At 63.0% G+C, this 17394-nt stretch overlaps 2 protein-coding genes across 3 annotated transcripts in view; both read right to left on the bottom strand.

Annotated features, from left to right (window-relative positions):
* KCNAB2 (potassium voltage-gated channel subfamily A regulatory beta subunit 2) overlaps nt 1–17394 on the bottom strand; it is a 69714-nt gene that overhangs the window by 38407 nt on the left and 13913 nt on the right. For both annotated transcript variants that reach the window (XM_080656782.1, XM_080656783.1), the window contains exons 2-3: nt 3921–4042; nt 2933–2974 (exon numbers count right to left, since the gene is read on the bottom strand). In XM_080656782.1, coding sequence (XP_080512908.1) covers nt 2933–2974; nt 3921–3997 — 119 coding nt within the window. In that variant the 5' untranslated portion in view covers nt 3998–4042. The remainder of the gene's footprint in view (nt 1–2932; nt 2975–3920; nt 4043–17394) is intronic.
* Nucleotides 15896–17394, bottom strand: part of LOC308242658 (uncharacterized protein) — a gene marked incomplete at both ends in the record, with an annotated part of 479931 nt that continues 478432 nt past the window's right edge. Inside the window, 2 exons of the mRNA XM_080657076.1 lie at nt 15896–15909; nt 16217–17100. Of these exons, the coding sequence (XP_080513202.1) occupies nt 15896–15909; nt 16217–17100 (898 nt within the window). The remainder of the gene's footprint in view (nt 15910–16216; nt 17101–17394) is intronic.

The following is a 17394-nucleotide window of genomic DNA, read 5'->3' as shown; positions in this document are numbered from 1 at the left end:
CTTCCTGGTTCTGTGCTGAGTCCTGTCTAGACCTCAAGGTCCAGCTCAGAGCCTCTGCTGCCTTCTCGGCAAAGTCTCCCTGACGCTTGGCGGGCTGTGGCCCCGTCCTCCTCGGAACCCCGGCAGCTCCTGAGCCTTCTCCCAGACACGGTCCACCTTGGACACTTGGCGCATTTGGGCTCTGGGCAGGTTGCAATACTGTTGCCGACCCTCTGTCCCGCTCTGTGTCCCTGGTTCCTCCCACGGGGGTGATGGTGGGGGTGTATCTTTCCTGCCCTTTGACATCGGGCTGGGTCGTGGGACTCACTTTGGCCAAAAGAATGCGCAGAAGTGACAGTGCGTGGGTTCTAACCTTGGCCTTCAGAGACGTTACAGGTTTCTGCTCCCCCCCTGACATTTCTGCCACGAGGAGAACGGGCCTGGGACAGGCCTGGCGAGCAAGGACGGGAGGATGAGCACTCGGACCCGACCTGCAGCTCAGTGCCGAGTCCCGCCTGGATGGACTGGCTCTCTTCAAGCCCCGACACACAAGCAAGAAATGGATGGCTCTTGTACAGCAACTAGAGGCCCGGAGCGTGAACATTCAGGCACTGGAGGGGGGTCCCTCAGCCCGGCCTGCCCCCCTCACAGTCCGGGGGCCCTCAGGGGCGGGAGGCGACCTGGCGATCAGGGGAAGGCAATGCCCCCATCACACCTCTGCTGCTGCCACTGCCGGCAGCGCAAGCCTCAGCTGGCCCTGGTTACCTGAGCCTCGGGTGGCCCTGGGGGCTGGGGGGCTGAGGAGACTCCGGAGGCAGGTGGCCTGGAGGGGCTGAGGGGACTGGGTGCTGCCATCTTGTGGCTGTGGGCACCGCCATCTTTGAGGGTGTGGCAGTCAATTAGCATATTCTCTCCTTATTGGCTGTGGATGCTGCCATCTTTGAGGGTGGGGCAGTCAACTAGCATATTCCCTCCCTATTGGCTGTGGGCGCTGCCATCTTTGACGGTGGGGCAGTCAACTAGCATATTCCCTCCCTATTGGCTGTGGGCGCTGCCATCTTTGAGGGTGGGGCAGTCAACTAGCATATTCCCTCCCTATTGGCTGTGGGCGCTGCCATCTTTGACGGTGGGGCAGCAATTTTTTTTTTTAATATATTTTATTGATGTTTTACAGAGAGGAAGGGAGAGGGATAGAAAGTTAGAAACATCAATCAGCTGCCTCCTGCACACCTCCCACTGGGGATGTACCCGCAACCAAGGTATATGCCCTTGACTGGAATCGAACCTGGGACCCTTCAGTCTGCAGGCCAACACTCTATCCACTGAGCCAAACCGGTTAGGGCTGTGGTGGGGCAGCAATTAGCATATTCCCTCCTTATTGGCTGTGGGCGCCGTCATCTTTGAGGGCGGGGCAGTCAATTAGCATATTCCCTCCTTATTGGCTGTGGGCACCGCCATCTTTGCAATGGCGTGAGGGTCAATTAGCATATTCCCTCTTTATTAGATAGGATGAGTTTGGGGCTGTTTGTTAGGCAGCATTCTGTGTAACAGCTGACGGATACAGGGTTGAGGGCAGGGCATGCCTTGCACACCTTTGCCCTGTTCCCGGAGAGGCTCCACAGTGCCCACTGACTTAAAGCCATTGGGAGCCACGTCAGTGCCCGGGTGACGAGGACGCCCACGGGGCCTTTCCCGCCTGCCCGTCTCCTGCTCCTTTCCTCCCAGGAGTGAGGCGGCCGGACGTCGGAGGGTGCCAGGCCCATGCACGTTGGGACTCACTGGTCAGGTCCTGCTGGGACGAGCACCACTCGTTGGCTCTGACAGGCTGGGCCGTTGCATACACACACCACGATGCACATTTCATCCAAGCGCATTTGCAAGCCTCGGTTCACACTCAACTAGTTCAGGCAAAATCATGTTTAGGGAAACTGTGGGTGGAACCAGCGGCGGGCTCCTCTCTTAGAGCTCTCTGTAAGGAGGGGGCCGCCTGGGAGGCACCGAAGCAGCGGCAACATTGGCCCGAGGACCCAGGCTCACGGTCACGGTTAGAGGTACCAGGGCTGCCAGAAGGAAAGAGCCACAGGGGGCCCAGTGCGGGCCCTGCACCCACTGCCCAAGATTCCTGGTGTGTCGCAAGAACCCCCCCACGGTCCCGTCACAGGTGGGTGTGCTTGACGCTGGGGAGCTGGTTCTGGACCCAGAGGCTCCCCAGGCCCGAATGCCAGACACCAGGGCCCTGCCCCCAAGAGCCGCATGGAGTCCCCACACGTCCCAGGGCGGCGGGGCTGACATTTTCCCCAAAGGAGAAGGGTGGCAAAGTACCTAGAGTTACAGGCTTTCCAGGAAGCACCGCCCTCCGGGGGCACCTCCCTGCTGGCTCACCTGCCTGTCCCCTCCGCACCTGGGGACAGAGCCTCTCGCCCTGCGAACACTGGGGCGCTGATTTGCCGACAAGGGACAAGGAAACACATCAGAACGACGCCAGCCAGTCCGCCTCCCCCATCCAGGCCACTGGGACCCGGAACCACAGCCGCACACCCTGAGCAAGGCCTTTGATCACCGGGAGGCTGCGAATCGGCTCAAATCCAAGGAGAGGGACAGCGGACCGGCTGGCCACGGCGTCTGTTACTGAGAACCCTGAAACCATGACCCAAGACGCCAGGAAAGCGCCTCCCCCGCGCCCTGAGGGAGCTTTAGGGGCGCCCGCCAGCGGAGCAGGTATCACAAGGCCCTTTGCCCAAACCAAAGCCGATTCCAGATCAGCCCCGCGAACCCCACCTCTCGGCCTTTGCCGGGACAGAGCAGATGGCACGGGCGGGGCGCCAGGGAACGGTCGGGGAATTTCTATCTCCGAGAAACCACTAGCGCGCCCTACCGACCGACCGGAGCGCTCGGCCCTCCCACCCGCACCCCTGCCCTCGGCGCCGGTTTAGGGAAACGGAGGGCGCGTTACCTGTAAAACTGGAGCTGTCTTTTGGGGCTCCCATACCGAGTACTGCGGGCAGCAATGGGGGAGAGAAGGAGGGAGAGAAGAGAGAGTCCACAATTGGCATTAACCACGGGGAGATGCCAGCCCGGAGCCGCCGCGACGCGCGCAACCCCGGCCCCACCCCGCGCCGCCGGCTCCCGGGCTGTCGGGAGGATGCGCGCCCGGCCCGGTCCCAAGTGCTCGGCGGCAGCGCCACCCAGTGGTGCGTGGGGGCAGAGGCCGGTTCTGCTGGGACACGGTCCTGTGCCAGCCTCACTCACACACAGAGAAGAGGGAACAAGACAGGAGGTAACCCCCCGCCCCCTGCTCCCCCCGCCCCCCGGGAAGGTCTGTCTGGGTTTTAAGGAAACACGCTTTCGAACAACAGTGGGAAAACCTCCAACCGAGACCTGCTGTCACCCGCTCCCGTGGGTTCTTAGGGTCTTGATGGAGGAGGGACAGCCCTCCCCCTGTGGTTCCCTGGGACACTGGCTGTGGCTCAGGCCCTGACAATGACCTGGCAGGTCCCATCGCTCCAGGACCGAGGGGCCCCAGGACCCCACCTGCGCCCGGCTTTCATGCAGTGATGCGGCCTGGGTTCCGAGCTCGGCCCAATGCCTCCTGCCCCCCGCCCCGCCGCGGTCAGCCTGGGGTCCACCCAGAGACCCGAGCTGTGTTTGGAAGAGGCTTCTCCAGGTGCCTGGGGAGCCCCTGGCCGTCCCCCACCCCACCCTCCCGGCATTGGAGCCTCGCCCAGGGCACGGGGGAGCGGGAGGGACCACGCCTGCGGCTGCACCTCACGGCCCATGGGCCTCCCTTTGTCCTTCCCGGGTCCAGAGGAAGACATTGGCCTCGGGGGCTCCTCCTGGAGGCAGGACTGACCCCGGGGAGGGGGGCTGAGGCAGGACTGACCCCGGGGAGGGGGGCTGGAGGCAGGACTGATCCCGGGGAGGGGGCCGGGGCCAGGAGTCACCTGTAGATCATGCCGGGGGATCCCGTCTGCCGCAGGGAGAGCCGAGCCGGGGAGCCCGTGGTGGATTCTGGGTACATGGAGCCGGCCGCTGGTCCCGCCTGCGCGCTTCACGCGGGAAGACTCTGGGGGGAAAGCAGAGGAGGAGGGAGCAGGTTCAGACAGGCCAGCTGGGCTTGGCCTGAGGCTCTGAGGGCGAAGGCCATCCGCCCGTCCTTCATCAGACAGACAGACAGACAGACAGATCCACGGGGACTCGGACGAGGCTGATGACCGGGCCCAAGGACTGTGAAGGGTTTCCGCCCCATTCCTCCACTCGCCCCCCACCCCACCCCAAGCGCTCCCGGGGGGGTCCCTCGCCCGCCCTGGCGGCTTTGCTGAGCCTCTGGGAGCGCATTTCTGTTGCCCGAACTGCAGAAACAGTGGCACCGGGGGCTTCTGCGGACCCAGAACTCTGGACTGTCTTCCCCAGCCCAGGGCCATCCTTGCTGGCCACCCCCCCCCCCGACCCTGACTCCAGCCCACTGCAGGCCACTGCAGGGACTGCTCAGTGGTCAGGAAGCAGCTTGTGCCCGGCCAGTGTGGCTCCGTGGTTGAGCATCAACTTATGAACCAGGAGGTCGCGGTTGGATTCCCGGTCAAGGGCACAGGCCCAGGTTGCAGGCTGGATCCCCAGTGGGGGGCGTGCAGGAGGCAGCCGATCCATGATTGTCCGTCACCATGGACGTTTCTCTCCCTCCTTCTCCCTTCCTCTCGGACATCAATGAGAATGTATTTTTTTAAAAAGAAGAAAAAAGGAAGCAGCTGTCAGATGCCTCGCCTCCCGGCGCCTGGCACTCACGCCCCGTGTAAGCCCCTCCCCTGGGTGAGCGCCGGGCCTAGTGGCTTGCTTCTAACCACAGAATGGGGCTCGGATGTGACGTCACTGCTGTGATGAGGCCCGGAGTGGTGCCTCCTGTCCTGCCGGCGGCATCTCTTTTCTGACTTGCCGGCTCGGATGGAGCACGTTGCCATGTTGGAGAGGCCCACATGGCAAGGAACTGAGGGTGACCTCTGGCCAACAGCCCACAAGACGGAATCCTTCAAACCACCGTGCGAGTTTGGGGGGGGGGGGGCCTTTCCCAAGGGAGCCTTTGAATAGGAGCCCAGCCCGCCCAACACCTTGATGCAGCCTGGGAGCCCTGAAGCAGGGGACCAGGTGAGCGTGCCCCACCTCCTGGCCCACAGCCACCGAGAAGAGTGGTAACATCTGCGGCAGCAACAGGTCATGCTGGGCTCCCAATGGCACCCGGCCCTGCCCCGCCACGGCCATTCCCAGCTCAGCAAGGACCCACCACCCACCCCCTCAGGAGCATCCAGAACCCCCTGCCTCTCGCGGGGATCCCCACCAGCTCTCCCCAGTCCCGGCCACCACCTTCTCTCTCGTCCCCACAACAGCTTTCTAGGGGGCTCCTGGCTCCCACCTTCCCCCCCCCCCCCCCCGCGGTCTACTTCACAGGATCCGGGAGAACCTCCTAGACATCAATCAGATGACGTCATATAATAGCCCCAAACCCCCCAATGTTCCCACTTTATTCAGAACGAAAGCCCAAATCTCAGCACCGGCCTGGGACCCCCACCTGCCTCTCCCGCGCCCCCGTTGTTCCCCGTGCTCACCTCACCCCGCACATGGCTCCTGAGGTCCCGCAAACCCGCAGACACTCCGGCCCCATGGCTTTTGCACTGGTCTTCCTTCCACCTGAGCCCTCTGACCCGCGAGATCCCTCTGAAGGCCCCCCGCCCCCAACCTTTGCCTCTTTTACAAAGGCCGCCTTCTCATAGACTCTTTCCCGAACACCTTCCTTAAACAGCAAACCCCGTCTCCCCCACAGCCCCAGTCCCTTCCCGGCATCACCGCCCCCCCCCCCCCCCGCCCCAGCACGTATCCCCTCCGGGATGCCTCGGACTGCACCCACCGTCTCATTTATGATCTGTCTCCCTCCCACGAAGTTGCCAGCTTTGTCTTGTGTCCACAGGTGTATCTGGCACAGTAGACACTCAGGTATTTGTTGAATGAATGAATGAATGAATGAATGACTCTGCAACTCAGCCTGCTGAAGGCTCACCCAGGGAAAGCGCAGGGGAGTGGCTGGGTGGGCGGGGTGTTAACCTTGAATGCCCTGGGGGGGAGGACGGGGATACTGCCCGCGCCAGGAACAAAGGCAGTGTCTCTGGAGGGTGCAATGCTCACCCTGTCCAGGGGGGTGCTCAGGCAGCTGCAGGTGCAGGGACAGCCAGCACCACCTGTGGCAACCAGGAGGACATCCTGCGGAAGCCGCCTCTCCCACTCCTCCCCCTACCCAGCCTGGCCTCCCTGAGCCAGTGGCCAGCTGCCACCCAGAGCCCACCTCCTGGCCCTCCCTGTAGCTGCCCCTGTCCAATCAGGAGCAACTGCATCCTCCCAGCAGCCAATCCTGGAGGAGCGGGTGTCCTAGTGCAGTGGTCGGCAAACTCATTAGTCAACAGAGCGGCAAACAGCGGCTCACGAGCCGCAGTTTGCCGACCACTGTCCTAGTGGGATACTGCCAATGGCTGGCACCTTGGAGGGAGGCAGACGGGGGCGGGGCGGGGGGGGGAGGAGAGTGGAGGGAGGGCGAGGAAGGGGAAGCTTTATAAGCCATTTGAGAGCGCACCAGGCCCGAGAGGGACAGCTGGCTTGGGGTCCAAAGTCTGGGTACCCGTCTCCTGCACTAGGACCTGGCCTGAGTGTGACCTTGAGCAAACCCTGATTTGCACAGGGAGACACGGAAGCCGGGGTGCGCACAAGGCCTGTCCATACTTGCTCACGGGGAAAGAGAAGGAAGACATGGAACGCTGAGCCCAAGAGGAAAGCCGCGGATAAGTCTCAGCGCTCAGCTCTTACAGCGTGAGCTGACGGCGCCGACGGGGGGCCAGGGGTCAGGAGGCTCCATCTTTCTGTTCCCCAACTGACCATCTGCAAAACTTTCACACATCAAAAAAGTTGTAAAAAATCAACAGCAACAAACCCCTATCTTCTTCATCCTATTCACCATGTCTACATTGCGCCTCCTTTGCTTGTATTCCCTCCCTCTCTCCCTCCCTCCCTCCCTCCCTCCCTCCCTCCCTCCCTCCCTCCCTCCCTCCCGGTCCCAGCGACACTTGCACAAGATGGAAGGAATTTGGCGCATCCAGGAGACAGAAGAAAAGGAACGCACAGCTTAAACCAAGAAACTGCAAAGAAAGGTCAGACCGGAGCCTGAGAGTCCAGAAGACACTTTCTGACGGGGCCTGGCTGGGCCGCCTGGGTCATCCCGATGTTCTGGTTGATGGAGCTGGCATCTGGTTGGCTCAGAATGAAGGCAGGCAGGGAGGTGTGGGAGATGGAATTGGCCGCCATTCCTCACTTCTCCCGGTGGCCATGTCCTTTGCTGGGTGACTTTGCTAGCTTCCCCCCAACACGCACACACACTCACTCACACATTCATACACTCACACACACATTCACACACACGCTCACACTCACACATACACTCATGCTCACACTCACACACTTCACACAGTCACACACTTCACACACACCCACTCATACACAAACACATGCTCACACTTCACACTCACTGTCACGCACACACACACGCTCACACACACACTCACACATTCATACACTCACACACACATTCACACACTCACACACACACTCATGCTCACACATTCACACACACACCCACTCATACACATGCTCACACTTCACACTCACACTCATACACTCTCACACACACACACCCAATCACACACATGCTCACACTTCACACTCACTGTCATGCACACACTCACATACTCATACACACACACGCTCACACACACTCACACTGCACCAGCTCCAGCCTCGGCCATTGGATACTGGCCCTGAAGCCTCCGCCATCACCACGGACACACCCCCTGGTCCAAAGCCTGTCCGTGCCACCCAGCCTAGACCGGGATGTGGAGCCGCCCAAGGTGCTGACGCGTGAGAAACAGATGCTCACTGTGGCCGCCACCGCTTTAGCCTGAGCACTCCTGGGAGCGCATCCGGGCTTAACCCTCAGGGTCATCCTCAGCGCGGGGGCAAAGGACAACTCCGGAGAGGCAGGAGCCACTGCGATGGCGGGAAAGAAGGCCACGCTCTGCACCGTGGACCGGGTGGCTGGGCCTCCCTGAGTGGACAGGGTCTGGTGGGAAAGGAAGTCAGCACGTTGAGTACGGACAGGTCACTGCTTCTGAATTGAGACCCTGCCAGAGCTCACCCCAGCTCCATCCTCTGGGTGACCCGGCCGGAGCTCACCCCAGCTCCATCCTCTGGGTGACCCGGCCGGAGCTCACCCCAGCTCCATCCTCTGGGTGACCCTGCCGGAGCTCACCCCAGCTCCATCCTCTGGGTGACCCTGCCAGAGCTCACCCCAGCTCCATCCTCTGGGTGACCCGGCCGGAGCTCACCCCAGCTCCATCCTCTGGGTGACCCTGCCAGAGCTCACCCCAGCTCCATCCTCTGGGTGACCCGATGAGACCCATGCAGTTGTCAGGAGGGTGGTGAGGCCTAGCCGGGGCTCAGATCCGGTCCCGGGTCCGAGTTCTAACGGACATTGTTGGGGGTGACCTTGGGCAATCCTCCCAGGCTTCCCAGGCGTCAGTCTTCTCCTCTGTGAGATGGTAAAGGGGTCTGGGAGGGTCCCAGGTGCTGCAGGTGGACGTGCGTGTGGGGCAGAAGGAGGGCCAGGGTGCGGGGACCGGCCTGTGCCTGGCCCCGGTGCAGGGAAGGTGAGGGCCTCGGACGGGAGTGCTTCTTGCCAAGTCGCCGCTCAGGGCTCCCTCCTGGATATTGGCGCCAGGAAGTCGCTCCTGCGCAGACCTGTCCCTGCTCCCTGGCAGCCATCTTCCCTCCGGAAAACCACTGCCCGGGGCCTCAGACCTGCGACGCCATCTGCATTTCCTTCGCTGCCTCTGCTCTTTGCTCACAGAGGCTACTTGTCTTTCCCAGAAAAAGGCTCATCCCATGGACGTGACCGTCACACACAGGTAGGACTCGCTGTCACGAAGGGCGCCGGTGCTTCTTAGGGCCTCTGTGGCTGCACCCAAAGGCTGGATCATTCTGGAAGCTCAGGCTCCAGCAGGCTTGTCCCTCGGTAGCTGAGGTCGGAAGAATGATGGCGGTGTAGGAGTTACCTGTTGCCACGGGACGAGGGTTAGCAGCCTAAAACAAGCCTTTCTCACCCGTTTTGGAGGGTCAGGAGTCGGGATGGGCGGGCTGGTGGTTCTGGCCCAGGGTCTATCCCGAGTTTGAGTGAGGCTGCCGGCGGCTGGGGCTGCAGTCTGATCCGAAGGCTGGCCTGGGGCCAGGGGCTCCTCTTCTTACACGTCTCGCTGGCGTGGCTGCGGGCAGCGAGGCCCGAGGCCCGGGCCTCTCACACCAGGTGCCTGGAACCTCCCCAGAGTAAAGAAGCGAGAAGCTGCGCGTCTTTCATGGAGAAGTTTGTTCTCTGGTTGCAAAGACCAACCCTCCTCTGATGAGGGAGGGTGTGAGGACCGGCTACCTTGGAGGGCACACTGTGACACCATGAGGGACGTCCCCCACAGTTAGTCCCTCCCCCTGTGCCACGGCCACTGGGATGTCGCCTCCACTGGCCAGGGCTTTGTCTCTTGCTCACAGATGTACCCCAGGGCCCCAGGCACACGGCAGATGCTCAGTGGACGTGACCTAGGGGAGGTGGAGAGCACAGGCTCCTACTGGCCAGGTGTGACGGACAGACAGACGGACATCGCGGACCTTCTTGGCAGCCTCGGGGCTGGGACTCCAGCTCCTGCTTCTCGAGCCCTGGAGAGCCTTCCCGCCATAGCCCTGAAGCTCGGCTGGGGCTGTTCCCGGCACAAGGCCGCCGCCTCGCCGGCCACAGCCAGCAGCAGCCACCGCAGTGCTGTGGGCCTTGGAGACACAGGAAGAGGTGTAACTGCTTGAAACCGCACAGATCCGGAAAGGCGCTTGCATAACACCCCTAGCCCTTCCCCTCCAGGAGCCAGATGCCTGCCTCCGGGGCCCCCTCCTCTCCTCTGAGCGAGTCTGGGGCGCAGACCGAGAGTCTGGCCAAGGGGCACGTGGCCACAGGTCTGGCCTGTGGGGCCATCGGGGAGCAAGCGAGAGGCCCCGGTGCGGGGAGGGGTGTGGAGACCAACAACCCCGTTCCGAAGTAGCACCATGAGGTCTGCTGAGATTCGGGTGGTGGTGGGGCCAGCGGGGTGCATGCTCCCGGGGCAGGGTCACAGTCAGGTGCCTGCTCTTTGCCACAGGGGCCTGTCTCTCCTAAGCCCCCGGGCCTGAGCCAGGGGAGCCGATGGTGCGCTGACCCACCGACCTGCCACTGAACAGCATGGGCCTCACAGGGCCAGCCAAGAGCAGGAGCGTCCGGACCGCAGAGACCCATGAGGAGCTTCTTAACAAAGGCCACAGGCTAAACCTGTCCATCTTCTTAGCGCGACATTCCAAGGCCTGTCCCTGATCACACACGTGGACCCAGCACATGGCCCAGTCCAGGAGAGCGCGAGGGGAGGCCCCGTTCACATCCCACTGACGTCAGAGTTAAAGTCACAGCCGAGGAATCCCAACTGCCCCAAATTGACGGGAAATCCCCTTACACAGCCCCCCCCCCCCCCAAAATCAGGCATCTGCGGCCGCCTCCGGACAGAAGCCTGGCTGGGACCCTGCACGGCAATGGCTGGGCTGCCGGGTCAGCACCGCTGAGGCCCTGGGAGGGAACGGAGGCTCTGGCCACGGGCGGGGCCTCATCGCCAGCTGTGCCCCCTGATGGGGCGGCCCCAGGAGGAAGGGTGCCATGCAGGGCCCCACCTGGTGCCAGCAGAGGGAACCTCAGTGTTTTACAGAGCGCGTGAGCGGCAGCGAGGCAGGGGAAGACTCGGGAAACAGCCCGCATCCCCGTGAGCAATCCCAGCGCCCAGGCCCAGGCCCCGCTGCAGCCATTCGTTCAGCAGACAGTCGCAGCTCCGGCCTCCACCTCGCCACCAAGACCACACCCTGCTCCCACATCCTGCCGGGCCAGCGGGGAAGAGCAGGTGGGGGAGGGAGGGGCCCTCGCCAGAAGCACCCGGCTGCTCTGAGCAGGAGGAAGCCCCTTGGGCACCAGGGAGCTGCCTGCCCAGCGCTGCCCTCCCCCCCCCCCCCAGTGGAGCTGATGGGGTGGCCGTGCTGTGGCGCTGGGGCTTCAGCACAGAACTGCAGGCTTCTCCAAGGCTGCCCTCCCCCTTGCAGAAGAGGGGGGACCCATTCGTCTTGTTTTTAAGGCAGGGATCCCAGGCCAGGGGTTCGCAGGCGACAGCAGCCACGCAGGAGCCTCTGGGAGCTGGCAGGGGCTACGGGCAGCTGGCACCGCCTCGCGCCCCGCGGTGGCGACAGAGGTGGCCCTGCAGCGCTCTTGATCTGCAGGCACCTCGCTGCCCAGGAATGAAAGCAGAAGCCAGTGGCTCCGGGGGCAGGACTATGTCCCAGTCGGACGGACACCCCGGCCGGCTGCTGGGCTGCACCCCACCCGCTGCCAGCCGTCATTGGGGCGCGAGGGACCTGCTGAGCCCCTCACCGGGGGAGAGCTGCAGCGGCTCTGCTGACGGGGCCACGCAGGCTCTGCCCGTCCTGCAGGGCAGTCACAGGGGCAGCTGCCACCCGGCCGCAGCCCGGCCTCTGGGGGGTGGCGTCCGGGGGGCTGCTTGGCCCGACTAACCCAGTTGGTAGGGGAGCACACAAACCCCGCTCAGCACAAACACAAACCCGTCTTGGGAAACGGCCCCGAAACACCCCCGGTACCTGCTCCTGGGTCACACCGGCCAGACACAAGCCCATTTTGGTGGAAGGCGAACAGCCACGGGACCGCGGGGCCAACCAGGAAGTGGGTGGCAGGAGGTGCCACAGAGAGGAGGCCGCCTGGCCAGCCAGGGAGCGGGGTGTGGCCTCCAGCCCAGGCGCAGGAGCAGGGCCCACAGCCAGCCTTCCGGCAGCGCAGCAGCCTCGAGGGGCAGGAGGCCGGCCCTCCCAGGCGGGCTGGGGCCCCTGCTTCCGGGAGGGGGGGGGGCACAGACCTGGTGATTAAAGTTCCTGATCACCGGTGCCTGCGTTGTGCCAGAGCCGGCCCCACAGCCTGGAGGTGGCACTGCTGCTCCCCACCCTACAGAGGACAACATGAGGCTCAGAGCGGTCAGGCTGGGGTCCGAACCTGGGACCGGCGGACCCCAACGCCGTGCTCTGAGCTGTAACCCCATCGGGGGTAAATAACATCGCTTCTTTGGAAGCTCCTGCAGAAGATTTCTGACTTAATCAGCGATAGCCTTTGGGGGGCCGATGCCATGCGTCACGCTTCCCGTGGCTGTCACACGGACCCTTACAAAACCCCGCAGGCGGCCATGACTGTGCCCATCCTGCAGACGCGGACGCTGAGGCCAAGGTCAGCCCGCTAGTGCGTGTCGGGGTGGGGGGGATTTGAGGCTGGAGGGTCTGAGTCCGGCGCTGGGCGCGTGCAGCTGCCACCCTCGGCGTGGCCTGTCTGGGGGTTTGCTGAAATTCTCCGGAAAACAACGGAGGTGCCCACACCGAGAGTGGTTCCTCCACCGTGGTCGGCGGGCGGCCTCCCTGGCGCCCTGGGACGAGCCGGGCTCTGCTGTGGCCGTGGGCCCCGCGCGTGCGGGGAAGTGGCCGGAAGAAAGAGAAACCAGTAACACCGCACGGCACACGCAGGGAGCGACAGGCTGCGGATCTCAGTGCCCATAAAGGACGCTGCGCGGGCACAGCCACGCTCCCTGCACCTGGTCAGCTCGCGCTGCCGTTAAGAAATGCCCGACGTGGCGGCCTCAGCAGCAGGCGTGTCCCTCACAGTCCTGGAGGCCAAAAGCCCACGATCCAGGTGCCGGCGGATTCGGGTTCTGGGAGGCGGCTTCCGGGCCTGCACACGGCCACCGCCTTGCTGTCCTCACAGGGCGGGCGGTGAGCTCTGGTTTCCCGGTCTCTCCCCGTCTTATAAGCACATCACCCATCATGGGACCCCCCTCAGTACCACCCAAAGGCCACACTTCCTAATGCTGTCCCGTCGGGATTGGGGCTTCAACTTACGGATCTGGGACACACACACATTCAGTCCATGACTCGCCGTCCACCCCGCATTCCCGCGACACGGCAGGCCGAGCAGCTGGCCACACTGCTGTGCCTCAGGCCTAACCCATTTTCGCTCTGGTCCCCCGGAGGAGGCTGACGAGCCCTGCCTGGGACGACACCCCGCCATCGTCCCTGTGCCGAGTGGAGGCCACCTCATTCCTGCAGAGGCAGAGCCCCGGGCGCTCACCGCCCCATCCGCTTCGCACACAGCTTTCTGGGCCACGTGCGTCCCGCGCGTCCCTGCCCCCGCTGCCCACACGGCTCCTGGGCGCGTCCTGGACTTTACCTCTTGGCGCGGTGCTTCCACTGCGTGTCCCCCGCAAAGCGCTCCGCGCAGCTCCACGACGCTCCTGGTCCCTGGGATTTTGTCTTCCGTTGGGCGGAGCTCGGGTGGTTTAGCGACTTCCCGGCCAGCGCTGGGTCTGAGTTTTCATCTCAGGGGATCACAGCCTGCTCTCCGGGCTCGGCCACGCTGATCCCCCCTAATCACTGACGCCAGAAGGCAGGCCGTCTGGGTGGCTGCGTGATCTGCAGCCTTTGGCCCATCCCCATTCGAAACCTCACTGTGGAGGGGGCGCGATGCTGGAGGCAGGTGCCCGGCCCGGCGGGATTTACTGGTGCGCGCTCAGCACTGCCCCCACCCACGATCTGCACCCGGGGCACGCACATCACAGGAGGGAGGCCTCCCGGAGCCTTCGCGCAAATGCAAGCCTTCGAGGTTGAAACACTCCCTGGATTTTTTCCCGAGAGACACCTCCCCAGCGACACATTATGCAAATTTTCCAACCGTTCAAGAAAGGCCATGAAAAGACACCTCATCGAATCCGGGACTTGGCTCCATGGATGGCTGAAAGGATTCTGCCTGGACCAAGTGGCCTCCTGCAGAGACACCCCCAGCTCCGGCTCCTGCCTTTGCCCCACCCCCCACCCCCGGTCTAGGAAAGCAGCAATGAGCTCACCCTCCTGGGGCGGGGGGTGGTGGCTCTGTGGCTCCTTCTCTGCTGGGGACAGCAGCAGGCTGAGGTTTAGAGGCTGGACTCTCAGGACCATCCCTTCTGTCTTGCGGAGAGCAGCTACAGCACTTGGACAGGTTCAAGCCTCGGACTAAGGAGAGGGCACGATCCTCTCGTGGCAAAGCGACGTACAAGTCCCAGCACAATTATAGCCAAAGGCTGTGGTTGTGAGCTTGACCTTAGGGTCTGAACCTGGGGTCCCAGGAGGCTGAGTGATGTGGGCTCGATAGAGTTCAAGTGCATGTAATTGAGTGGATTGAAAACCCGTGAGAACGTTGTAAACATCTTGACTGCGCCCTTCCTTTGCCTCGTGGCATAAAATCTGGCTATAAAATAAAGACTCGGCTTGCAGGTGCTGGCACTGTCTCTCCATCAGAGAGCAGCGTCCCACCTAGCCCCAGCTTTATTCTCTTGTCTGTCTTCTTTAACCCTTCACGGCCCCGCCCCCTCCCTCAGGTTCACCCCTGGCCGTACGGAGCGCGGCACACTGTCTCAGTGTCATTCTCAATGTCATAGACCAGAGGTCTGCGGCGTCTGGCAGCCACGGAACCGCTCTTGGCCTCGTGCTCCCCCCGCTGTCTCCAGTGGCCGCCAACAAGCAGGGCCGCCCCCCAGGGCTGGGCGAGGACTTCGTGAACGAGTGCACGCGAAAACCCTCACCCCAGTGCCCACGAGGGAGGCGCTCAGCCTGCCCAGTGCCGGACCCCGGCTGCTGCTCGGGGGGGCACCTTGCACCTCCTCTGCCCACGGCACCAGGAGGACACCCCAGGTCCCTGGGCCTCCAACCACTCAAACCCCACTTTTCCCGCAGGACTGGACGGTCACGGAGCACAGGGGACTCGGGCGCAGCGTCTCTGAGCCGTGTTCCCAGCAGAGGCCGAGGGCCGGGCAGAGGGCAGGCGGCTCGTCTGTTCCGCTCGTGAGGTGACACACGCGGGATTTAAAAATGCTATGCTTATTTCATTGCATCGCAGGCGTGAGGACGAGAACATACAGTCTGTGTGAGCAGCAGGCACCAAAACAGTCCTGCACCCGAGATAGTGGCCTCGCCGCGGCCAGCTGTCCCGGCGGAGGCACTGCAGCGAGTGGCAGGAGGGTGGCTCAGGGTTTACCCTGCAACAGATTAATCAGATTTACGGGCAACGGAAAGCAGGCTAAGGAGGATCGGAGCACACAGGGCCTCTGCGCCTTCTCCCCGCCTCCCGACACCCCCGCGGGGCAGAGGCCGGGGGCTTGGCCAGCAGGCAGCACGGGGTCACCTTGGACTTGAGGGGTCCCCTTCCTGACACAGAATGACCCCACAAGGGCAGTGCTGTGGGCATCACTTCTGTCTTCATTTCATTTCTGTGGATGTCCCTGGTTTTCAATGTCATAGATCAGAGGTCTGCCAACTGTGGCCCAGTGGCCCAATCCGGCCCCCACCTGTTTTTATAAATAAAGTTTTATTGATATACAGCCACACCCTTTCGTTCACATATTGTTTCTGCTGCTTTCGCACAGTGGAGTTGAAGAGTTGTGACAGAGACCGCTGGCCCCTGAGGCCTGAAGATGGACTCTGTGGCCCTTTCCCGCACGAGTTTGCTGCCCCTGCCCCTGCCATGCTGTTTCGTCACACGCTCCAGCATCCTGGGAAGGACCCGTCCCCCCACAGCCAGCTACAAAGGATGGGTCTCTTGTTTGGTGTTTTCATGGCTGGCGTTGATCTGGGGCTCTGGAGACGTTGTTAAAAAGCCACAATTAGGTTTCTGTTCCCCAGGGAACGTGTTTGGACAGGGACGGCTGAGTCATGAGTGCTTCCCTAAAAGGGAGACAGGCCCTGGGACCACCGGCCACCTGCGGACACTGCAGCCTCAGCATGAAGGGGCCTCCCACTGGCCCCAGGCCCACCTGCTGGCCCCCTCCCAGCTCTGCTCCCAGACAGCTGAGGGGGAAGGGCGGCGGGGACCCCAGGGCAGGGCTGAGCGGGACCTCCCTCCTGGGCTCCCTTTCCCTGTGATGTTGTCTGCGCTCTCCCTCCAGGCTTCTGTGAGTCACAGGAGCCATTTCAAACCTCGGGCTGTGGCAACGCATCCACCCCCCGTGGAGCCACAGTGAGCCCAGGGCACCTGCAGCCGCCACCTCCACTCCACCACCATCACCTCCACCTCCACTGCCACCTCCTCCACCTTCATCGCCACCTCCACCACCATCACCTCCACCACCATCACCTCCACCTTCACTGCCACCTCCTCCACCTTCACTGCCACCTCCTCCACCTTCACCTCCACCTTCACTGCCACCACCTCCACCTTCATCGCCACCTCCACCACCATCACCTCCACCACCATCACCTCCACCTTCACTGCCACCTCCTCCACCTTCACTGCCATCTCCTCCACCTTCACTGCCACCTCCTCCACCTTCACTGCCACCTCCTCCACCTTCACTGCCACCACCTCCACCTTCATCGCCACCTCCACCACCATCACCTCCACCTTCACTGCCACCTCCTCCACCTTCATCGCCACCTCCACTGCTTCCACCGCCACCGCTGCCGCCACCACCATCACCTCCACCTTCATTGCCGCCGCCACCACCTCCACCACCATCACCGCCTCCACCACCATCACCTCCACCTTCACTGCCGCCGCCACCACCTCCACCTTCATCGCCACCTCCACCGCTGCCACCACTGCCACCTCCACCTTCATCGCCACCTCCACCGCTGCCACCTCCACCACCATCACCTCCACCTTCACTGCCGCCGCCACCACCTTCATCGCCACCTCCACCACCATCACCTCCACCTTCACTGCCGCCGCCACCACCTTCATCGCCACCTCCACCACCATCACCTCCACCTTCACTGCCGCCGCCACCACCACCACCTTCATCGCCACCTCCACTGCTGCCACCACTTCCACCTCCACCTTCATTGCCGCCGCCACCACCACTGCCTCCACCACCTCCACCTCCACCACCTCCACCTCCACCACCGCCACCACGGCTGCTGCATTTCTGGCGCCTCCCGGGCCAAGGCTGCAGCTGCCAGAGCAGCAGACATGAAACCTCCGCATCCACCTCTGAGCGAGGTGACCCACCAGGGACAGAGTCCGGGTTCACACCGACCCCCTGCCTGGAGAACAGGAGCGACAGCGATGCCCAGTGTCTGTGAGGAGGGAGGCTTGCCCCGCTCCTGTGGGGGTCTCCACAAGGAGGGGAGAGGAAATGCTGTGTCTCCCCATTGCCAGACGGAAAGCCTTTTAGTGGAACTAAGGTACAAAGAACAGGGTTCAGGGAGGGG

Source organism: Plecotus auritus, assembly GCF_963455305.1.
Source record: "Plecotus auritus genome assembly, chromosome: 2".
In the NCBI taxonomy this organism is placed as follows: Eukaryota; Metazoa; Chordata; class Mammalia; order Chiroptera; family Vespertilionidae; genus Plecotus; species Plecotus auritus.
This window is presented reverse-complemented; position numbering and strand designations above follow the sequence as displayed.